Source organism: Rhipicephalus microplus, chromosome 10, assembly GCF_043290135.1.
Source record: "Rhipicephalus microplus isolate Deutch F79 chromosome 10, USDA_Rmic, whole genome shotgun sequence".
Taxonomy (NCBI): Eukaryota; Metazoa; Arthropoda; class Arachnida; order Ixodida; family Ixodidae; genus Rhipicephalus; species Rhipicephalus microplus.
Genome location: NC_134709.1, coordinates 17,553,391 through 17,577,919, shown reverse-complemented (window position 1 = coordinate 17,577,919; position 24,529 = coordinate 17,553,391). Strand labels below are relative to the sequence as shown.

At 42.0% G+C, this 24,529-nt stretch overlaps 2 protein-coding genes across 2 annotated transcripts in view; one reads left to right on the top strand and one right to left on the bottom strand.

The window, feature by feature from the left end:
• Nucleotides 1-24,529, bottom strand: part of LOC119181830 (solute carrier family 22 member 6) — a 340,399-nt gene that overhangs the window by 312,601 nt on the left and 3,269 nt on the right. The gene's annotated exons all lie outside the window — the stretch shown is intronic.
• Nucleotides 122-22,585, top strand: niki (nimA-like kinase). Its single transcript, XM_075875148.1, has 16 exons — nucleotides 122-440; nucleotides 1,452-1,657; nucleotides 3,104-3,159; nucleotides 3,777-3,953; nucleotides 6,662-6,711; nucleotides 7,303-7,384; nucleotides 7,479-7,690; nucleotides 10,626-10,690; nucleotides 10,796-10,953; nucleotides 11,312-11,420; nucleotides 12,175-12,251; nucleotides 12,375-12,495; nucleotides 13,107-13,257; nucleotides 15,426-15,556; nucleotides 19,778-19,921; nucleotides 22,249-22,585. The coding sequence occupies exons 1-16, from the start codon at nucleotides 328-330 to the stop codon at nucleotides 22,410-22,412; spliced, it is 2,016 nt and encodes a 671-aa protein (XP_075731263.1). The 5' UTR covers nucleotides 122-327; the 3' UTR covers nucleotides 22,413-22,585.

Sequence of the window (24,529 nt, the reverse complement as noted above, 5' to 3'; positions counted from 1 at the left end):
AAGCAGTTTCGTGTAGTTTAATTTCATTGAAAACGAACCTGTTTGAACACTTCTTGTTACTAACAACTTAAGTATTAACATCGTCTTAACAAACCAACAAAAAAAAGGCACAGCACGTATCTTTAGATGTGAAGCTAGGTGTAACGACGTTTCATCATGAAACAAGCCGTAAAAGGCGCCAACTTCAAAACTGGGCTCTAACGGTTACAGCACGGAGTGGTTTACAGTTGTAACGTACCCGCACGCCTAGTGTGTCGGTTCCGTAGTCCAGTAGTCATACGCCTGCGTGCTAACTTGTAGTGAGTATCTTTCGGCGACGCCACGAAGATGCTCTCGCGCGAGCAGAACCGTCAGCCACTTGGGATGAACGAAGTCACATCAGCCCCGTCGAAGATGGACGCATACAAGAAGATCGAAGTGGTCGGAAGAGGAGCATTCGGGTATTGATGCATACTTCAGTGGCCGTGGTAGCCACCACAGCCGTGGGTGAAGGGGCTTGGGTCGTGAACAATTGTAAAGCAACATAACGGTAACGACCATGTCACCACAGCTATTAGCAAGCTGCTGTCATATGCGCATGGTGCGTCGTTTGCGCAGCAGAAGTAGGTCAAGGATTTATGCAGTGATAAACCCGAAATTTAAACCCCGGCCTACCCCGCTCCCTTTTACCCCACCTCCCGGCTGCGCTGCACATTCGGAATCTGTTCTGCCATGAGGGCTGAATTTCGCAGAATGTTTCTGGACGTTTATATATGATAAATAGGAAATTTGGCTTTGTTTGATGCCAACCAGCCATTGTGCTTCAATTGCAATACCACGTTCTTTATTGTTATTTTTTTAATAACAAAATTTCCTCTGAATGATGAGATACACGTTCAAATAATTAGATAAGACCCTTTCACATGCTCAAAAGTATTTCAAGAAAAATGAAGGCAGCATGTTTACTAATATCCCCAGCCATATTTGCACTGTACGTGCAGCTTTCAGGAACAAGAACAGTTTTTGTCTTGCAATGGTGTATGCCTCAAATCAATGACTAAATGGCCAAAGAATTTGCTTATCTTGTTCCGACTGATAACAAAAGAACAGGCGTGGCCCAACCTTAAAAAAAAAAAAAGTGTCATACAGGCAGCATGGTACATGTAAAAGTAAAACCTGCAACAATCTAGTTTATTCACAAAGGAAAGGCAGCAGAAACTTCAGAAGTGGGTCAGGACATGTACATAGGGACGTCAGATTGATGTGCGTGAGGGTGTAAAAGAAAGACACAATGCAGATGCAAATTTGCCTAGAGCTGTCTTTCTTTTTTTTTTATTTTTGCTTTATTATAGTTGCATCTCATGCACTGCTGTACCACGAGTACCAATCATTCTACATAAAAACTGTCTAGGTTCAACTAGTGCTACACGATCGCTATGACAAACATCCTTTCATTGCTTTTCTGCTTGCAGGGTTGTAACACTGTATTCCGAGAAGTCCACTGGGCGGAAGGTGGTCATCAAGCACATCCCTGTGCAGCAGATGTCCAGTGAAGAGAAGGAAGGATCCCTGAATGAGGCCAAGGTTCTGGCTATGCTGCACCATCCAAACATCATTGCCTATTACGACAGCTTCCTCGAGGAAAAGAGCCTGGCCATCGTCATGGAGTACGCCTCGGGTTGGTGACAAAGCTAGGAAGACGTGAGGTCACGCTTGAAACCAAAACGTCTAAGTAAGGTCTTGAAGACATTACGAACTTGTCTGCCAGAAAAATACTATCGTGACACCATAGCTTCATAACAATGAAGATCAGAAACCTGTTTCAACATTTAGGCCTGAAGATGCACATTTTGAAAAACATTCATTTTAGATATTTTCACAGACCAACATGTCTGTAGAATTTCATAGCTTTTCTAAAATAAGTTTTTTAGGTTTTGTGTTTTTTACATAGGCGCTATACAAAGGAATGATATACTAAAAGCCAAATGTGCGAGCATTTCACCACAACGTGATCGCACACTTCTGAGACCATCACCCATCAAATGATGGACAACCCTTGAACCAGGGGCGTAGGCAAAAATTTTAAATTTTTTTAAAGGGGGGAGACCATTGATCTGAAGTGGGGGCCAGGAAGGCAGCTGTCATTTTGTGCAGTGTTACCAGTGTATGGGATAGGGAAAAAAAATCATTCAAGGAAGTGTAAGAGAGCATGGGCCTGGTGTGTCACCCCCTGGCTACGCCACTGCCTGGGACATATTCCATATCACTTGGCCGCATATTATGTTGACACTAGGAAGCACGAAAGGCACTGGGCTACAAAGCACAAAAAGGAACTGTAGATACGTCAACAAAGGGACATTTTGACATACATATGTATAGACATGGGGCCACAAGTACTCTGCATTAACGCTCTCGATTTCTGTAAAGCTATGACGCACTAATACTATTTCTATCATGCCTACAATGTGACAATGAACAAAGTGGAGTCCTGTGATGTATGGCACGATATAACAAGGCACTTATGTTTTACATTAAGAGTAAGACAGATATGCTAGGCTCCTCTGTTCACTCTTTCCGAGTGCATGTTAATAACACAGCTGTACTTCTGCACTTACATTTTTTTGCCATCTTTGTTTGTGCTTTTCATGTGAAGTAGGCTTGCATACTTGAGGTAATGCTTTAGAATATTAATTCTATGGCAAGAAGACTAAAATTAAAGGATCAAAAATACATTAGTTTCAGAGCTAGTGGGAATCAGTGGTCTTATTAGGCATTATTATACTGAGAAGTATCCGTCAACACCATATAGTTCTATGCTCGAACTAAAGACCCTGGGAAACTATTTAATCACGCTGTATAAGAAGATATTATTTGTAAGACTTTCCAAACAGTGCATTTTACCAACAACAAATGTAAGACAGTTCACGCATGTGAGCCGATTTGTGGACATAACGCATGTAACACACACAGTTTTTGTGCACGAACATGACTGAGCATGCCTCATAATAACAGAAAAGCAGTATCAAAGGGAAGTACAGTGTGTTGAAGAGAGGACAAAATTTGGACAAGGGTTTTGATAATTGATGAGTATGTGATCAGTGCAAAAAGAATCACTTCGTTGCAGGTGGAAATTTATATGATTACTTGAAGCAAAGAGGCGGTGCTCTGATTTCCGAGGAGGTAATGTATGATATTCTTCACTCTTAGAATTTCCAGCATCACGAGGCAGATTCCATCAGTGGTTTGTTTGTATTCGTAGCAGAGCGAATTGTTTTTGAAATATTGAGAGATGATATTTTAACTGTACTGAAAAAGCTTGCAGCTGAAACAAAGACCACAATGCACAAAAAAAAAATAAGATTGCTGGAATGTGGAGAGTGCATATGCTGAAGACGCCCTAGTCTTTCCTTCTCTTCCCCTTCACACAGATGCCATCTCAACAAGCAAATGTGTGCAGATTACATTCCAGATAAAAATTCTCTTTTAGGGCCGTAGCCAGGGAAATGCAGCTGTTTAGGCACGTCACCCGCTCTTTTCTTCACACAAAATTATCAGCCTACCTATGGAGCCAAACAAGCACAGGCTAAGTGAGAAATCACGGAGTGTCCCATGAGCACTAATGGTAACGTTGTTCCCTCAAACAATCAATACAGCAATCCCATGGAGAATCCCTAAGATGGAATTACTGTAATTACCTCATGCATGGTGTTCAAGTCCTATGCCATTCATTGTGTATCAGTTTTGGAACATGCACCCAACTTTCTTCTCTCAATGACTTTTTTTTTTTCTTTCATCAGCAAGTTCTAAGCTACTTTGCACAAGTCTTGCTCGCCCTCGAGCACGTTCACTCGAGGCAAATCCTGCACAGAGACCTCAAGACTCAGAACCTGCTCCTAAACCAATGCCGCAGCATTGTCAAGGTTGGCGACTTTGGCATCTCGAAGATCCTGACCAGCAAGAGCAAGGCAGAGAGCGTAAGCTTTTATGTTCAGCGTTGTGCTGTCAACTGTGAAGAATTGAAAAGCGATAGATAAAGATTTAATTCTCTATAGCGAGATCTTATGCACAGTCAAAAACTAGTACCACTCCAAATACAATAACAGCAGTGCACGGAGACATCAAAATCTGATCTCCAGATGAAAAACATCAGCTCTTTATACATGAGTCAGTGTAATCAGTGGTGCTTAATAAAGTTCTAAAATGTGTGCCACTATTCACAACCCACACGCAATATGGCTAGAATGAGCAGTAACATTCAAGAAACCTCCAAGACATGGAGGCACGTCTTGTGCCAAACGGCAACTTCATAACATTTACTAGCCTGTGAAAATATTCGCGATGAAGCATTAGATAACTATGCATGTAAATCGTGTAAGTGTGACATGTGCTGATAAGCTCAAGAAACAAAGCTAAGAAGCAAAGAAGGCAATAAAAGATACTGCAGAAGCCACACAAAATGATCAGCAATGTAAGTGAATAGCCTAATACTTGTTCGTTGCAGTGTTTGTTGTATAACTGCATGAATTGAATAATAAAAAAGAGCTGTTTTTTGGTATACCTGGAGCATATGAAAAACACTATGAAGCAGAAATAAATCAAAGAATTCTATTTTCATTTACTGATTTTTAGAATTGATTGATTTGTGGGGTTTAACGTCCCAAAACCACCATATGATTATGAGAGACGCCATAGTGGAGGGCTCCGGAAATTTCGACCACCTGGGGTTCTTTAATGTGCACCCAAATCTGAGCACACGGGCCTGCAACATTTCCGCCTCCATCGGAAATGCAGCCGCCACAGCCGGGATTTGATCCCGCGACCTGCGGGTCAGCAGCCGAGTACCTTAACCACTAGACCACTGTGGCGGGGCCTGATTTTTAGAAGTGCTTATGACAAAATAAATAGTAGTAAATGAAAAAGATAGGATAAAAACAGAAAAATAACTAGTGCAAGAAATCTTAACATCATCACTAGAACAACAAAATAAACCAAAGAGCAAATAGAAGTTTTATTATATACATATGCCTACACCAAAGTTTAATGTGGTTTACTCCATTAAATGAAGTATTACTTCCTTTAAAATATTTTTTATACTTTTCACTGTCTGTCACTACTTCTTGTAATTCACGTATCATTGTTAGCCCTGTGCAGCAAAATTTACGAAAACAAAAGCACAGTAATTGCTCTCCAGTAAGAACTCTCCAGTAGAAAACGCAACACTAAATGTTAGAATCAGTAATCTAGAGAAACTAATAGTAAGTACTAGGCTATTGTCAATCAAATTGTCCTGAAGGTTTCAGATTTTGCGTTTCAAATATTTTTAAAGAAACTGCTTTAGTGTCTTCAATAGCATATAATAATAATGTAAACATGAAAGGAGTTTGCACAAAAATGAAGGCCTAAAGGGGCACTGCAACACGTTTTTAAAGTAACTGTCGAATGGCTTCACTGAACAGGAGTTTACTGTCTTATGAAGTGATAACTGCAAACATTTTTAGAGTCTGTCTAGTACGAGCGGAACTACAGATATTTTTTTGCATGCTGTGATCGCTTTCTCTCTCCTCTCATCTTTACAAACGCACTGGATGCTAAGTAGAGAGGGACAGCTTGGGGAAAAAAGGTTATGTCACGCGCGTTATAACCTTGGGCACTTTTAGATACGAAACAACTGTTCGACTAACGTGTGTAATGCTGTACATACGTGTGTCCATACGAACGGGCTCCCCTCGCCGCAGGCATTGGAGTGGTGCCAAGCAGGTCACGCTCCCCTAGCAGTGCGTGCTGACACCAATCTCCCTCCCCTGTCGCGCGCTCATTGTTGCGCCCGCAGCTGCCCTCGTCCATTCGCCCACAACACCTGCCGCTACTGCTGCTTGCTCCGCTACCGCGACCATCGCTCGCTACACCGCCGCCTGGTTGGTTCATGCGACATAAACCTGACGCACGCCTAGCTTACGTGTTGGAACATGTCTGTGGGTGTCACAAGACCTACGTCAGTCATCGCTTTAAATGAATCTTCCAACGGCCAGTGCAGCATTCACGTTAGCGCCGTTCAAACCCTGACGACACCCGTGCGCAACGTTGCTGCTTCGCATCCCATCAGGGATCATTTTGGGAAAATCGTGTGTTTTTTTTATGCTGCACCTGTTATTTTTAGTGTGATGGCATGCACGTAGCGGCCTCTTGCGGCAGCCACAATAACTGTGCAACCCACAATGCTTAAATCAGCCAATTCAATCAGACTTTCACACGGCAGCATGTTTGGACCATGCTAAAGTGTTGCAGGGCCCCTTCAAAACTATTAACAGTGGCAAAACAAGCAATGTCACTGAAATTGCCATAGTAGCATATTAGCAACACTGTTGCACTGCTAAGCATAAGAGTATGGGTGTGATTTCAAGTTATAGCCGTATTTCAATATGGTTGAAATGCAAGGAAACAACGGCTGCGAGCTTAGATTTAGGTGCACATTAAAGAATGCCAGGAAGCCTAAAATTGATGAGAAGCTGTTGAACAAAAGGTGTTGCCAGAGCCAATGTTTTATAAAGACTGCTTGCATTAATTATGGTCTTTGTCAAGCACTAACCAAGGAATATCTTGTTAAAATGTGGACTCCTTCGATGCTATTACTTGTTCAGTGATACCTCATGGATTTTAACTGATTAACATTTTGGAATTTCAGATAGTTGGCACTCCAAACAACCTATCACCAGAGATATGTGTAGGCAAACCGTAAGTTCACTCTGATTACTGTTATCGCATCACACTTGCTTATAATTTCATTAAGAGGACAACAAAGTAAAGATTAGACCCACATAGCAGCACTGACAAATTATCTGTCTAGAATATTGGAAAAGCACCTCTTATGATTAGAGCAGGCTAGATGACAGTAGTAAAAATGCAAAAGCAAAAAAAAAAAAAAGAACAACCACTGAAATGTTAGACTGCCACAAGCTATCTCTGACACCATGTATTTTGATAGTCTACCTGGGCTTGGTTGACTGCTTACAAATGAAGAGAGAATGTAGTTTATTCAGCAAGCGCCAAAGCCTAATCTTAGGTAACTTCACGAACTTTTGCTGCAGTGCAGCAGAAAAAACAAGAAATATGTAAAGCCAGACTGGTGTACCTGCGCTGATGCTCATGAAAAAGTTCCTTAAAATGAATGCTGTGCTTTGATTTTTCTTTCTGGTGCCAGATCTCTTACTGTACAATTAACATAAATAGTTTTTAAAGACCGTTTTTTATCAGTGCCCATTTAGCACTTGTTTCAAATATACAAATATGATGCCTTGCAATAAATGATGTATGAATTATTTACAGGTACAATCAGAAGAGTGACGTCTGGGCACTAGGCTGTATTCTGTACGAACTCCTGACACTGAGGAGCCCCTTTGAAGGCAACGTGAGTCGTAGGGAATGGCCTGTCACTTGCGCTATTTTTACCTTGCTATATTTGCTGCGATACCCCATCTCAACAACCGTTATTGCTTGCATAGCACGTTCCGAGCCTGGTGATGAAGATCATTCGAGGATCCTACGAGCCCATTAGCGACCACTACAGCGCTCAGGTCCGTAACCTGCTCGAACGGATGCTGCAAAAGGAGCCGTCACAGCGGCCGTCTGTCAACCAGCTGAAGGCGACACCCTTTCTGCTGCCTGTAATTTGCAACATTTATCTGACGACTGGCTCGCTACCCTGTGTTGCCCAGTAAGTGCTTGTCAAGAATGCTTTGTTTCAATTTGTTTGAGTTTTTCTTTTTGCAAAAGCTCGCAAGGGTACACAAATTCAAAATTTTTCGTATTACACCTAATTTGCTGGAACATCGCATTCGTAGCCTGACATAAGACTTGTGCACATTACAGAAAATAAGTAACCAATTACAATTACCTCCTTTAAAAGGACCCTGAAACTTTTGAAAAGTTTTGTCAGCCTTGAGGCTAGAGCATCATAAAACCATATGCACCACAAATTTAGTGACACACCGTGTACCAAGACTGCTGCAGACAATTACATCATACCCTCCACCTCAACTCTGCCCGGCCTTCTAACTCATAAGGCATGCTGGCATTGCGGGTGATCCCAGAGCTCTCATGAGCGTGCTCAACGATCTGAGCTTTTACCAGTCTATACCTCCAAGTTCGCACGTCGACAGGTTGCGCGCAGTCTCAGAGGCCATCACACAGTGCGCCTGGCAGCACGCACACTGTCTGGCCACAGAGACGAAGGTTGGGTGTTCATATCTGCTCCGACGGGTAACGCCACCCTACTAGCCGATCTTAATTCTGCGCGATCTACAGTCCCGATCTACACTGTAGCTGCGTGATCAGCAGCCATGGTGACATCGGAGCATGTCACTCTGTGAATGGGCGGTCGAAAATACGTTTGGCTGAGTCGCAGTGACCTGTACCAATTCGCTGCCGGAATTCACAGCTTTAAAGCATTGTAATAAATTGCACAGTTTATGCAGAGAGCTCAAATCGGTCTCTAAATGACCCTTAGGACTTGATCTACCAGCTTGATGTGTTTGTACAATATTGCCAAAAGCGTTTCAGGGTCCCTTTAAAATGTAATTGATCTCAGTGGATGATTGTAGCTTCAGAAAAGTAAGTGATCACTTACACGAATGTAATCCACTACTTTTGCATTACTTCTTTTCAAAATTTTATTGCCATGACAGAATAACACAAGTGTACTCAAACTACAACGAACTATTGCAGTTTGCATGGTAGAGAGGAGGTTGAAGCTTTGCATGAAAACTGGGAGGCTTTCTGTGGCTTCTGCAATACAGTGTTAAATGATGTTGACTTTCAAAATCAGTTCTTTTTAAAATATTTTCATCGCTTATTCTTCCACTTTTCCTTGAAAAGAGGTCAGCTGCTACCTGAAACACTCCCTTAATGCATACAGTGCAGAACAGGCAGTATTTCAACATAAGAACACCTAAGCCACCAGTGCGTGGTTGCACGGTACTTCTATGCAATGTCTATATCTTCTATAATGTATCACACCTCACTGTTGCTGAAACTCGGATAAGGCGTTGCAACTAGGGCCACGGAAATAGTGAAAAATAGGCTCTGTAAGGACCTCCTATTTGACAAAACAAGAGATTCCTACAGAGCGATCGCATATTTTTCAGGACGAGAACTGGTGTAAAAGACTGGTTACAACTTAATTTAGAGAAGAAAAATAATAAATTACCAGTATTCCCTTGGAAGAAAATGTAGCTGAATAACCCTGAATGTTATAGTATTAAAAAAGTAACCAAATATATTACAAAATTACAAGAAAATATCACTGATTACTAGTAATCGATTACTTGTAGCAAGTTGCGAATGAATCTGCCGCAGATGAAAACTCTCAAATAAACACTCATATTCTAGCAACCTTTGCTCAGTCATGTAAAACATATTGCAGCATGTTTCGTTATTCAGATTACGACAAGTGGCCTAGTCATGTGATTAAATTTGAGATGACGGAGAAAAACAGGTTGCATGAGAGATGGTGTAGCATAGGGTTCCAGATACAATCTAGCCACCTTGAGTTCTGTAACATCCACTTGAAATCGGTCTTTCTTTTGTCATTATTTTCTCTCTCTCTCTCGCTTGAAATTGTGCATTAACGTTTCGTGGACACTTTAGCTGGAAATCGAACTTGGAACCATGCTTTCAGCATTATTAACTATATCAGAGACAATCAGCTAAAGTGATCTCGCTTTCCGTTGAAATAATGATCAGTAGAATAAATAAAAATAAACCTGATGTGTATTAGCAAATGTATGCATTGTATTTCACAACATGTTCGTGCAAGAAATTTTGGGAAACTATTTTGGAGGAACAGATACAGAGCAATAGCATAGCTTTTATTCCGTGCAATAAGTGCACCCATAGTTTACTGTAAATCATTAGTCATCTATTTTTATGTAACGTCTTCAAAATATTATGAAACAGACACAGAGGTGCGAGAATTTTGCAAAATTATAGTCGTTATAACTTGGACTGTATGCAATAGTCAATTCGCCCTGGTTGTATAGACAGCATCTGAAAATGCCTAATAAAGAAAGGTTTTATCCTTTAAGACTACATGACCAATCAACACCAAGCTGTGTCACGGTGTGTGCAGTGCCAGAACTTGGGAAGCTGAAATGAACAACTTGACTGATACTGATATCGGGATGCGTATTAAAGGGCACTTAAATCAGTCCAAGTTCAAAGACATGAAAGTGATTTCTACCCCCCCCCCCCCCTTCCCTTACAGGCAGTATGTACTTTTTGCGACTTATTTCTTCCTCAAACACGTGGACAACGTCAGCACTAAGGGTGTATCCATCATAATTTAGTCTTTTGAAGTGTTAGTACACTACTGCACTCATTATGACTGAAGAGCAGTTCTCATTATAAGTAAAGCCACTTCAGGATGACAGCAGAAGAAGAAAAAAAATTCACATGAATGCAATAAGCATGCAACGGGGTGTAAAAAATGAGTATTGTAAATATGTTTTTCTTTCATAACCATGTGCCATGTGTCTCAGTTAATCTGTCTTCTTCAACCCTATATTGGGTTGCTTACATGAGAACTTCTCAAGGCGTAACATCAAAAAAAAAAAAAACGAGACCTACAGTTTCTCTCATTCCTTCATATACAGGAAAGACCGTTTGTCTTCTACGCTGTCCCTGACTACAGTCGGTCTAAGATCCCGTGCCAGTTCCGGTAAGACTAACCAGTCTCCTATATCCATTCGCTGTTTTGGTTGCCTGCGGCAGTACATTCTGGAAGTTTACAAACACTGCTCCTGATAACTTCTGATCTTTGCAGGCGATATGTCGACATCTCTGCTTGCTTGGGACAGCAGGAGCATGGCTACCATTGAGCTGGAGGTGCCGAAAGGACACGGCTGCATTAATGACGTGGCCGTTGGATTGGACACCGTCGTGGGCATTACTGCATACGGAAGCGCTGTTCTTTGGAAAGTGGTGGGCTTTCGAAACTGTTTCATTAGCAATATCAAAGAACATATGTATATATTTTGAGCACACTCGCTAGAAGGTGGAACAGTGATACGAAAGATTGAAAGGTGTAACCCTAGCAAATACTTTAGGGCAGATTTATGTTACAGTCGAGCCCTTTTATAGGAGACACTGATATAAGAGACAAAGACACCACTGTGCCTACAGTGAAACACATGTTGATAAGAAAATGCATATGTGGTACCCTGCGTATAAGAGGCATCTCGTATAAAGGACAAGAATGGCTTCCCAGAGCATGTCTCTTATGAAGGGGTTTAACTGTAGTCCAAATAATACCTTTCATTTCTATGTCTTTTCAATCCAGACAGATCAGTCGAAAGAGAAGACTTGTGAAGCAAAGATTGTGAAGAACTACCTTAGTGACCGTGTAACCCATGCTGGCTGTGGAGCCGACTTCATCGTATTGCTGTCGGGTAACGTGTTCAAGAACTTTGCTTTGCTAATTTGTGCTATTACACAACAGAGACAAAGTTTAGTTTGTTTGTCTAAATTGTTTTTGCTGTGCTTGCAAAAACTGCTCACAATTTGGGGTAAGACTTAACGTTAATAATAGCAATCACATTTGGAGTTATGCGTCCCAAAACCACGATATGAGTATGAGAGATGCCGTAGTGGAAAGGTTCAGACATTTTGACCATCTGGTGTTAACGTGTGTTAACATCGCACAGCAGATAGGCCTCTTCCATTTCACCTCCATCTATATGAACTGCCGCAGCACCGATCGAACCCACAACCTTTGGGTCAGAAGCCGGGCACCTTAACCACTGCTCCACCACGGCGGACTGAGACTTTAACGTTGAACGATATAAACACCATCATATTTTTTCTTGCTATCACATACCGTGTAATAAATCGGGCAATTAAAAAAAAAGAGTTGGTTGTGTGTGCGCGCAGATTCGTATATATATTGAGTGCCACTTCATAACGTCTCGCTCAATAAAAAAAAATTAAAACATGTTCCCCTTGCATCAGCATGCTTCACATAACATGGACTCCCAAGGTATGTGGGGTCTGCCAAACTTTTTCTATTTTGTTTCCATTAGAACATGACTGCCACAGCTAGGAATATAACATACCACCTCATGCACAGTCAGAGAGCACCAATTAATTACTGTATAAATAAATTCATTTCATTGTAATTATGTCATTATCACTGACTTCTTGTAGAACGAAAGATCCTTCTATCTTGTGGACACGGACAGTCTGGTAGCCTTGGTCATGGTGGCCATTTTGACAGTGCCAAGGTACGTCCCGTTCTACTTAGCGCATCCCCATTTTGCTCAAAATGCCAATATGCTAAGCATCCATGTAGATTGTGTTGAAGGACAAAGGCAATCCTGAGTGCTCAAATATTTCTTCGTACACAGAAACCCAAGGTTGTGGAAGCTCTGTTGGATCACGAGATTACGCATGTGGCCTGTGCGACATCACACGTTCTTGCCGTCGATGAAAGACACAACGTCTATGCCTGGGGTGATTCCAGACATGGTGTGCCTTAAAATACTTGCATTTCAAGAAACTGCAGTGCCCTCATCTTGTTTCAATGCGCTTCTTGGACTTCGTGGGACGGCAACTAAGCTTTACTGTCAATATAAATGTACTCCATTGCGATAATGAAGCCCAATTACTTCTGTTAGAGACTACTTATTTTGGTAAAAAGACTTGAATCCTGTCTTACACAGCCATTACAGCTCTTTCAGAGCCTTATGAAATGAGAAGATACCGTGAGTTTGCGCAAATCTATCAGTTTACATATATCGATCAGTTTGCACGTGTGACAGAGGTACCAAAACATGCAGGACCATGGCATATGCAAATGTCATTACATGTATACACCAGGTTCTGATGTATTTGGAAAATGTCACGCATTGAAAATGTGATATAAACAAACTCACTAAAGCAGAGCATAATGGTATCACTAAATCTAATACTTCAAGCAGTTACAGAGCTATTACTTCACATATTTTGTGCTGGAATCATTTTATTATGCATGACAAGCGTACACACGGGAAAGTTCTGACAGCTTGCAAAATGCGTCTCCATAATGATACAAAATGTGCCTCCATAACTCCCGTAATAATTCACATTTTTTTTTACAGGAATGCAGGGGATCAATTTTTCAACTTTGACGGATCTTCCAGTGAAAGTAGAGCTCCCTGCCGGCGTTTGTCCTACACGCTGCTTTTCCACGACAGACAGCAGCTACCTAGTCACAGATGCAGGGGAGCTATGGGCCTGCGGAAGCAACAAGTGAGCTTAACACAATGCTTTGAGAAATCTGCCGAAGGGCAGTGATCATCCACATTGTGCCAAAAATTAACATTCGGGATGGGTCAATAGCAACCTTGAGGGTCGGAGGAAATAGTGATTTGGTGGAATAATTTAGAATATAATCGTCTGAATAGTATGTATGACATATTATAAAGGAAAACAGAATTGTAGCCATAACATAACTAGCTTGCACAATAACTTTAATTGGCACTAGGCATTGTGAATGTAATTTTTGTTGTAATTTTACATAACAGCAAAATATAAATAGCAGTAATGCGCAAGTTATATGCTGTAAAATATGTTACATTTTAAAGGTTATTGCATTTAGCATATCAATTTGAATAAGAACCCTTTGAACTTTAAAAATCATTATTCGAGGGCATAAAGCGTATGCAGGGTTACCCTTCAGGGGGGTGAAGGTTCTGAAGCGTAGAAGCTTGGGCAAGTTGGTAGGACATAACTGAATTCAGGAACAGCGCAACCTACAAGTAGTTACTTCGTAACTACGGAAGTGAAAAAACAAGGACAGAAAAGAGCGCTCTTTTCTGTCCTTGTTTTTTCGCTTCCGTAGTTACGAAGTAACTACTTGTAGGTTGCGCTGTTCCTGAATTCAGGGTGAAGGTTCGTTGCAGGGCCTCACACACCCTGTCATGTCAGTGTATGGAACTGACATTGCTCTAACCCCCCTCTCCCCTTCCCTGCCCCCCTTCTACTGCACAGACGCCTGTGTTCGAGGAGAAAACAATATGAACATTTAACTTTAAAGTGTGTATTCACGGCATCGCCGATTTCCCCCTGAATAGGTGGTTCCACGGCATTGACCGACACTTGGCAGTGAAACCACTTTTACAGGTGATTTACGCGCACTTGAATATTCGAGAGAAAATGAGCGTTCATTCGCTCATTTCGAATACTTCGAAATTTGGAATAATTTAAATTCGTAAGAATGCGAACTCGAGTACTGTAGTATTTGTCGAAATGTTCGGAGAAGTCAAATATTTTCCCATGCCTAGTACCTATGTTTTTCGTGCTATAAAATAGATCCGTGAGGATGAACAAGTTAACTGAGTAAACATTTTTTTGGTAAGGTCTAAAGGGAAAACACCCATATGTGCATCACATGACATCACAACAAAAATTCCACTATCTGTGGGTCCCCTTCTATAGAATTTCTAAATTATTTTTTAAATATCTTTAGCTATTAATAGTGATGCAACGCTCAGTTGTGCAATATTGGTTTCACTAGTATGCAGTCATTTTGCTGTGTGATTTAATACAGTAAAATGTTGCAGTCAGTATTTATATTGTTTGAGCATTCGATTTGACTCAAAAATCAAATCGCAAAGTCTACACACACAGATAGGCTGTACCATGCATAATTCACAAATTTGAAATATTTGCATCATATGGTGAGTGTTGACTGAAAGATACGGTGAATATTTAGAGGCTCTCTTCCAATGATGCTTGGCCACACAGCAACAGATGCGCATTTGCAGTTGCCACGATGACAGAAACATACTTTGATCACTCGAGCACAAGCGAAACTCAAGGATACTGCCAGACAGCGAATTGATGGAAATTTCGGCGGCACTTTTTACGTCTGAGACAGAACCCATAATTGTAATTTAGGAACACACTTTATTCTAATAAAGACAGCCCAGATTGAGTCAGTCTAAGCAAAATATAAAAAAAACCATGTTTGCACTTCCATAGCTCTCAAACTGGGAATGAAATGCATTGCAGCTGGGTTCCTAGCACCTTACAGCTTTAAATAAATTGGCACTTTTTTAAGCAAGCTTTGCAGACGAAATATTGATAAATTGTTGGTTTGCCTCGTAGCTACATGTTAATGTCATTCATCAAGTGGACCAATAGTGATTCAGCAGTAGTCCTACCTTCCAGGTATGAAATTGACTAGTCATTTACTTGGAGTTTAGCATAGTGCCCGTATAGCATTCTTAATAAGTGAGAATATACAGAGCCTTTCTTTCAATTTTTTATAATTTTTGTTTCAATTTCAGCGGCAACCGCCGCTTGTACACTCTTATCTTTCATGTCTCCACTATCACTGCTTTTTTTTTCTCTCTCTCTCTACCTTGTCTTCCTGTAATGTATTTTTACTGCAGCGACTCTCTCTTTCGGCACAGGAATAAGAAGCTCGGTTTTAAAGACGGCACAAGAGATGTCAGAGAATTCACCCAAGTTCCTCGACAGCTGTATGCAGGCCATAAAGTGGTGTATGTGACTGGTAACGAAGACACCACTGCGATACTAACTGGTGAGGTGGCGGAACTCTTCACAACCTTTCATAGAACGACAGTTTGGTGGGGTTAAAAAGAGGATTGGTACGTCGTTTTCCTGCATGCGTTTCAAATTTTCTGGAGGATGCTTTTTTTCTGATGCGGTCCTACTTAAAGAAGTAATAACGAGGAAACCATTAGGTCTGGCATTCATCTACAACTACATCATGATCCCATACAACAAAACCTAAAGGGACCAGGAAAATGTGTTTCGTTCGACAGCAGTTCCACCTACTGAGAGACAAGGAAGGGTGCAGAATTCAAGTATGTAACCAATCATATCAGAAACAGATATTCCATTTAAGCGAAAATTCCATTTAAGAGATATCCATTTACCAAGATTCTGCTGTGATTTTGATATTGTCTGTTCTATCTAGAAGGAATGCAATCATCATTGAGAACAAGTTCTACACTCATACCTCATTATAACAAAGTTGCATCTTACACGAAACTAAGTTAGTTATATCCAAAAAATTGTTATAACGTTATATTCCTAACACTGTATTTATTTCAAATCTACTTTTCATTCACTTCGTTATAACAAATACTTCGTTATATCTGGGTTTCTCATGTCAAGGTTTTCAGGGTATATTCATGTCCTGTCACCACTAATGCTCTTGCAACTGCTTCTAGCTGTACAATCGCTAGTACTAGCACTATTAGAGTAGAAATAATGGATAATATGACAGCAGCTGTTAATTTTAAGTCAGTTAATTTAAACTTACAATTAATTCAAACTCGCATGCTGGCCCCTGGCTCGGGTGCTGCCCTGTGTGTTTCAGTGGGAAAAACTCTTGATAATTCAAAATCATCAGTATCCACAACGATTAATTCAAACTGGGAACCAATAGTTTTCAACACTCCTCACAGAAGTCGGCCCAGAATGATCAAAATACTGTTACGCCTACGAGGGGTTTATTCGAAGCAGACGTAACGGTCGACTCGACGGTATACCGCAGTGAACGCGAAGCAGCGAGCTCTTGCCACGAACCGAACGTCCTCTTCTTCTGCTACCACCATGTTCCCCGCTACACAGGTGCACATACCTAAATTACACATGTGGTAACACTTCCCTCCGCGCAGACGAAGCCCACTGGGCGAGTCAAACAGTCTCTCGAGGAATAAAGCGCTTCAAACGTGCAACATGGACAAGTTCAGTTTTTGCAGACCGTCGGCCGTTTGAATGGAGACGCGCTATGCGGTAAACTAAATCACTGATACGGTCTGCAACAAGATAAGGTCCCGCATAGTGTGCTAGCAGTTTCTCGCTCAAACCGCGTTTTCTAGTTGGTGTCCACAGCAACACTAGGTCGCCGCGATTGTACGTCACGTGTTGGCGTCGGCGGTCAAAATGTGCCTTCGAGCGATCTTGCGAAGCAAGAGTGCGCAAATAAGCAAGGCGTCTAGCTTCTTCTGCCCGACAGATGATCTCGGATATGCAGGAATCACGGTGGTCCAAACACGGGAAGATGGTATTCAGGGTATGACGAGGTGTTCGAGCATATAAAAGAAAGAAAGGACTGTAGCCGGTAGTTTCATGATGAGCGGTGTTGAATGCATATGTGATAAAGGGTAGAATACTGTCCCAGTCCTTGTGATCGGATGCAACATACATTGACAGCATGTTCCAGAGAGTTCTGTTCGTTCGTTCAGTTAGACCGTTCGTTTGGGGATGGTATGGCGTAGAGTGCCGAAACCTTGAAGCACAGACACGAAGCATCTCTTCCATCACGTCTGCTGTGAATTGTCGGCCACGGTCACTGATTACGATTTTGGGAGGTCCATGTCGAAGAATTACAAAACGTAGCATGAAGGAAGACACATCGGCTGCAGTTGCCGATGGTATGGCAGCTGTCTCGCAGTACCGTGTTAAATGGTCGGTGCAAACGACTATCCAGCGATTTCCATCAGACGACCGGGGAAAGGGTCCAAGGAGGTCAATCCCGACTTGTTCGAATGGAGCTCTAGGGAGCGGCACCGGATGTAATCGCCCTAAAGGAGCACTTGTTGGGTGCTTATGACGTTGACACTCGTTACAGCTAGACACGTATTGTTCCGTTGTCTGGCGCATTTTGGGCCAGTAGAATCTTTCTTGAAGACGGCACAGAGTTTTCGCTGTGCCTAGATGACCGGATGTTGGGTCATCATGCATAGCCTGCAAAACATAAACGCGAAGACTCTTCGGAACAACCAGAAGATATCGTGAGCCGGTGTTGGTGTAGCTCTTTTTGTACACTAGCCCGTCTCGGATGCAGAAGCGCGTAGGCGATGATTTTGGTTTGGTCGCAAGAAGCTGTTGTACGGTGCTGTCCCTTTGTTGCTCATCCTTAAAGGTCTTGTTATCGGGAAATGGGTGGTCGAGTGATGCAATGTAGGTATCGAAGGTGTCCGCGTCACATTCAATCGTTGGAAGCGGCAGTCGCGAAAGACAATCTGCGTCAGCGTGACGTCGGCCGCTTTTATAGAAAACCGTGAAGTCATATTCTTGTAGACGAAGTGCCCAGCGCGCCAGCCGACCAGATGGGTCACGCAGGTTGACCAACCAGCAGAGAGAATGATGGTCTGTCACGACGGTAAAGGGGCGTCCGTACAGGTAGGACCGGAAGCGCTGCACTGCAAAGACTACTGCAAGGCATTCTTGCTCTGTGACAGTGTAGTTACGCTCGGACTTGCTGAGCGAGCGACTTGCATACGCTACGACGTGTTCTTGATTATCCAAGCGTTGAACCAGGACAGCACCTACACCAATACCACTGGCGTCTGTGTGAATCTCAGTGGGAGCGAGAGGATTGAAGTGGCGAAGAATCGGATGGGACGTCAAAAGAAACTTCAACTCCGAAAAAGCAGACTCGCATTCCGGGGTCCAGTCAAACTGCGCACCTTTCTGAAGCAGACACGTGAGCGGGTATGCGATATTGGCAAAGCCAGGAATGAATCGGCGAAAGTATGAACAAAGCCCCAAAAAGCTTCGCAGTTCTTTCACCGAGCTTGGCTGCTTAAATGCCTCCACTGCGGCCGTCTTGGCGGGATCCGGTCTTATGCCTTCTTTGTTTACTAAGTGTCCAAGGACGAGTGTTTGGCGCTCTCCAAAGCGACATTTCTTTGAGTTCAGCACCAAGCGTGCTTTGCTTAGACAGTCCAGTACGAGACCAAGGCGTGTGTTGTGCTCACAAAAGGTGCGCCCAAAAATTACAACGTCGTCCAAGTAACACATACACACTTCCCACTTCAATCCACGTAGAATGTTGTCCATAAATCGCTCAAAAGTTGCGGGCGCGTTGCAGAGTCCGAACGGCATCACATTGAATTCAAATAGTCCGTCTGTTGTAACAAATGCCGTCTTCTCCTTGTCTTCTTCGTGCATTGGAATCTGCCAGTAGCCTGACCTCAGATCCACAAAATTACAAAGTTACAAATTCAAACGGAACCAAATTTGATGGAGGTGCAAAAACAACTAAAAAGCAGCATTTCTCAGCAGATGAGAGTTCAGACGCTGTGCTACAGCCCGAGGGAAAGCTGCAAACTATGCTCATGGAGTCGCAACAGAAGAAGTGCAAGCAAAAGCAAATTACCGATTACTTTTAATTTTGATTGCATTAACTCTGCCACGCAAATAAACTAGTTTTGGAGCATCAGCGGCTTCGTATATTTCGACATTAAGGTTCGCTGCTCGTATGAATACCTGTTGGCGCTTATTTCTGGCGTATCACTAACTGATCAATTAACTCTATACACTGTTAGAACTCCATGAACTAAATCGACGAAATCCTCTGCCACGAAACTGTAATAGCAGTATGATGGAACGTTCGTACATTCTAACAACCACCTGCTAATTCAAACTCCGCTTCATTCGAACAATTTTCGTAGTTCCATCCAAGTTAGGCTTACTGTGTTTTTAGTGTAATAACAGTGATCTCTGTGATCACCTTAAGGGCTAATACACTGGTAACAGGACTGTCAAAGCATCTTATCTGTATAGCTCCAAAAAAAAAAAAATATGCGTGATCCATTCACGGCATGTTTTGAAAAACTAACCAGTACATGTCAAACTTATGCACACATTTCACTAATTTCAATGCCAGTAATGGTGCCAGCCTGCTACGAATACTGCTAGGGTGGTACGATAAAACCGTCACTCCGATCTGGCAACATTCGTCCTACAAACGATCGCTGAAAGAGCTACATTTACGACTTCGCAGATGTCGGTATGGTCTTCCTGCTCGGATTACAACAGTGCTCTTCTGCTGCCACTAAATTCGGTGAAGCTGCCAGGATGGTCTCTCTCGGAGCACAGGCAACACACTTGGGCTGTGCTGGAGATGTGTTTGTAGCCGTACTCAAAGGTCAGTCAGTGTCACTCCAGGTTTTCTTGTAGACACACACGCGTTTCATTACCTACGCACTCAAACCTCATTATAACAAAAGTTGCATCTTACACTAAATTAAGTTTGTAATAACCTAAAATTTGTTTAAAGGCATATTTCTAATGCTGTTTACTGAAAAGCTATTTTTCATTTACTTCATTATAAAGAATATTTCGTTGTATTTTGGTTTGAGTGCACTTAGCAAAAAATCTATTCCGTAATATTTCATTATGTCAATGAAATGTGAAACCAATATGTGCAGTTACAATACAACCAAAAGTGCACATGGTACAGCTAGCATCGTAATATCGGTCTAACTGCTATTATGCTTTTAAGACAGCCTCAGGCTCTGTTAATCATGAATTTTTTCAAGCTTTTTTTTAATGCCAACAGTCAGTATTAACATTGTAAGTTTACTTTTGGCCATCTTAATGTAAATTCCAGTTCACGAATCCTTTTTTTTTTTTTTGCCAGACTGAAGAATAGTTTGTGACTGCAGAAAGTAAAGCCATATACAGCAATATAACATTTCCTTTCACTAGTACAGGTTTTTAATCTTAGTCCAACGCGGTGTGCAGAGTTGGCACAAATTTACAACCACTCTGAATAGTCAACCGATGCTGTGGCACATACCTAATAAGCCAAGCTGCCCACTAACTTTAAAACACCTGGGTATTCATTACACACTGGCTGCTGTATTGCCAAGCAACCAGACACAGCTGCTATGTATACAGAGGGCCGATTGTAAAACTTCGGCATTTTTCTCGTGGTATATTGGTGTATGCGCATTGTTGGCCCATCATCCTTGCCACCTGAATGGACCAGCTAAGCTGACACTAAGGGTACATAATGAATATTCTCAAAATGGTGGTGCGCAATCCACAACAGATGACACTTCGGCATCAAGTGCAGCCAAGTGATGGATGTCCACAGCGAGGAAGTTGCAGCCGTGATACTCGGGCTAGCTGCTGCTGCTACTAAGCTTAGCTGGGGTTAAATGACTGGGAGATGACATAATGTGGTGTAGAATTAACTAGTTGGCATTGCGAATGGCAGCAAAGCAGCTACTTGGTGGGTCTGCAGATGTGCCTGCAACGTGTCATCACTTACAAGAGATATAAGAATTAGCAGACAGAGGTTAAAAAAGATAGCTATCGCTGGCTTTGATAAGCATCTTCTGTAGCTTCAGAATTATTTTTTTCCAAAATGCCAAGTTCAACCTTTGATGTCAACTTATATAAATGGTTCACATATTCTTAGTGTACCAGCAAGCGAAAAGAGCAAGCACACACTATATGTACAACATTCAATGCATGCGCCCAACTGTTCAAAAAGTGTCACTCCTGCATTCAATCAACCCAGGGGCGTCCGGGAATTGATTGATTGATATGTGGGGTTTAACGTCCCAAAAACCACCATATAATTATGAGAGACGCCGTAGAGGAGGGCTCCAGAAATTTCGACCACCTGGGGTTCTTTAACGTGCACCCAAATCTGCACGTTAAAGAACCCCAGGTGGTCCGGGAATGCAATGCTTCACATTAACATGTCTTATAAGCTGTAAACATGTCCCAAGACTATATCAGGCAGCTTTGCTATCTCCCAGAGGCAAAAGCAGTGCCTCATCTACAAATCCAAGCCACTGTGGCTAACAAGTATGAACATTGCAAGTACTACAACCGTGTCATACTTAATGATGTGAACATAAACAGCTGGCATTAACTTTCATGGTGCAACATCTTGCAGGACAGAATTATAATGACATTCCCTGCTTTAATCTTTATAGTTCTAAAATGTTGTTCGATAGCAAGCAGTTCTTTAAAATTTTGTAGTACTATAGCTGGATATAACTTCAGAAGTTCATGGCGTTTCCTCCTCAAAGGCAGATGCATACAAGCTTGCGCACTTCAGATTGATGGCATGAGCTGGAGGTTGTGTGAACCCACCTTCAAAGTAAATAGACTAGTGCATGAGGGGGACTATTTCTTTAGTCCCGGAGCCAATCGGCTGTCATGCTACAGTTGCACGGTCAAGGCCTTTGCAGACTTTTTAAGTTGTATCAGACTATAGTGAACTGACTTTCATCCCCACTAGATCTTCAAATAAAGTATCAACACTAACAAAGACAAGACAAACCTCCCTGTCAGAACGTAAGCATTGGAAATCTTCCTTGTTTGATTGTAACTGACCACTTTGTCTTCACCTTTGTATGAACGTATCTGCCTTCTTGGCTTGTGCACAATGTTGTCAAAGTGGTGCTGTTTAGCAGCACTTTCGGTGTGCCTATGCGTTCTACTACTTTGCAGGCACAAAATTCGTGCAGTGGAAACATCTGAAGTCAGGCAACAAACCAGAAGAGATACATCCGGCACCGCAGTTACCAGACGGTGTCAAGGTCGTCGCACTTGCCTGTTCCGCCAGTATCATTGCAGCGGTCGTTTCCAAGGGGCACTCGTCAAATAAAAGTTGAACATTTTTCAACATGTATATGTTCACAACGACGTGTAATAATGTAACGTGACTGTGTTTAATTATCTTTTGCCGAGACGGCAAAGCCTCAAACGTGTGCGCTGTTCCTGTACGTTTCTGTCAGTCAAGTGCAGTTTTTCAATAAAATACAGTACTCATTTTGCGTTCTATTAACTGCTTTGTTTGCCGATAGCTTGATTGCTGATTCTGGCTATTCTAGCTGATTTATCCAGCACAAATGAAAAAAAAAAACTGACAACGGAGGGGGCCATGCCAATCGCAAGACCAAGGCAGTTTTTGCCTTTGCCCACAAGCATCATAGTTTATGATATCATATGGATAGCAAAAAGAGAAGCAATGAAAATGGCTCGAATTCCTAGAAACCCTGCTATGAGCTACTTTCCCATGCATTCATTACCTCGTTGGCATTACTCGTAGTTCCGAAACTAATGCCAGCAATATAGCAGGTGCCATTATTGCACTGAACTCAATGTCTTGAAACGTTGTTAACATACTTGATTTTTCAACCGTAGTTGACAAATTTTTGAAAGAAGGCAAACGCCACACACTAGACTCAGCTGACATGCACGCCATGTAAATGTGGCTGGTATGCTTTGTTTACCCTAAGGCAATGAGGCAGTGGAAACAGTCTTTATGCTCATGCTGTGAATTTGACAATGCCTATTTGTGAAAGATGATAGAACAAATGATGAAAAAAAGGGGGGAAGAGGAAAGCGTGTAGATAGGTGAATGAAGTGTGTAAACAATGCAATCAGGTGGACATAATGACAGTGTTGAATTTTTCGCACACACACAGAATTTTATGTGTGGGCGAAAAGTCCATAGGAAGATTGTGTCAGACAAAAATGGGATTTGCAGTTGAAGTAGAAAAAAACCAGCAAAGCCTTTATGGAAAGAAAAAAAAAAAAAACCTCCAGATAGGCAAAGTGCTACAACGTAATTCAAGTTATCTTATACAGTCATACATCTTTGAAAATAACTTCAAATTTACATTAATCGCTTTAACTTCCAATCTCCAAAGAGGTGTGTTCATAATGATACAAATTTGGCACAACGTAACCCGGAGGCAAATATGTCCTCAGCCGGAGTGCCTCAACTTAATTCCAGCCTGAGTAACTTAGCCAAGTAGGTTGACCAAAGAAACCTCTTTCCAAGTTCACTAAATGATTGTCACTGAACCATTGACCAAGTAGATTTAGAGATTAGTTGCCAGGTGCTCATCTTCTTGCATATGTGAAATTGAGCATCAGTTAAAAGCCTAGTGCAACGAAATTTCAAGCTTTGCAAAAAGAGTGAGAACAGGCGGTGTAGACACAGAGTCGATCGATTGCTTTATATATTTCCGATTTATGCTTCATAGATTTTCTGACTTGAGGCACGAGTGCCATTTGCAGCGAAAAGTTCCATAAAACAAATATTGGTACGTCGTGAGAAATCGACCTACCGCAGCCGTGGCCTCGTGGTAGAGTGTCCGCCTCGGCTGTGGGAGGTCGTGGGTTCGAATCTCGCTGCCGCCGGATACCCAGCACCTCCACCACTTATGAGGAAGACAAATGTCCGAGGCATCATGGCAAAGACGAAGAGACTGAAGTTCTTCTAGTCTCTGGCAAATGGTGATGACATCTTAAGTCGTGGTAGGGTTTTGCGACACAAGGGCGTTGAATGCGATGGTATTTATGCCTTTGATAATATGGCGTATTTGTTTGCTTTGAGGCATAACTGAATTTACACGCTTGCACCAGGCAAGAACATCCTCAATGTACGAGGTGTATGATTCACCCGCCAGCTGAATGCGTTCAGCAAGCTTCTTTGCTGCTGCTTCAGCGCGAACAATATTTCCAATATAGAAAGTAAAAAAATAAAACACCGTTACAGCTTATAAAAAGTACCACATGAACTAAAGTGCCTTCTTGGCATTACCCTCCAGTTCATGCAGTCAGCTTAAAAATGATGGTGTTGTAGGCATGATGAAACTAATTTGATATCAGCCAAGTTGTACATGTAGGCTTAGATGTTATTTCAAGTATTATAATTTCTATTATCATACTTGAAATTAGACTTGACAGCCATGCAGCTTTTGCCAGGATTGCTTGGATA

Bases quoted from the DNA above. Each gene is read 5' to 3' on its own strand.
- niki (XM_075875148.1), top strand. From the start codon at position 328: ATGCTCTCGCGCGAGCAGAACCGTCAGCCACTTGGGATGAACGAAGTC. The intron at 12,252-12,374 runs GTACGTCCCGTT...CTTCGTACACAG, and splicing joins GCCATTTTGACAGTGCCAAG to AAACCCAAGGTTGTGGAAGC. The intron at 15,557-19,777 runs GTGAGGTGGCGG...ACGACTTCGCAG, and splicing joins CACCACTGCGATACTAACTG to ATGTCGGTATGGTCTTCCTG.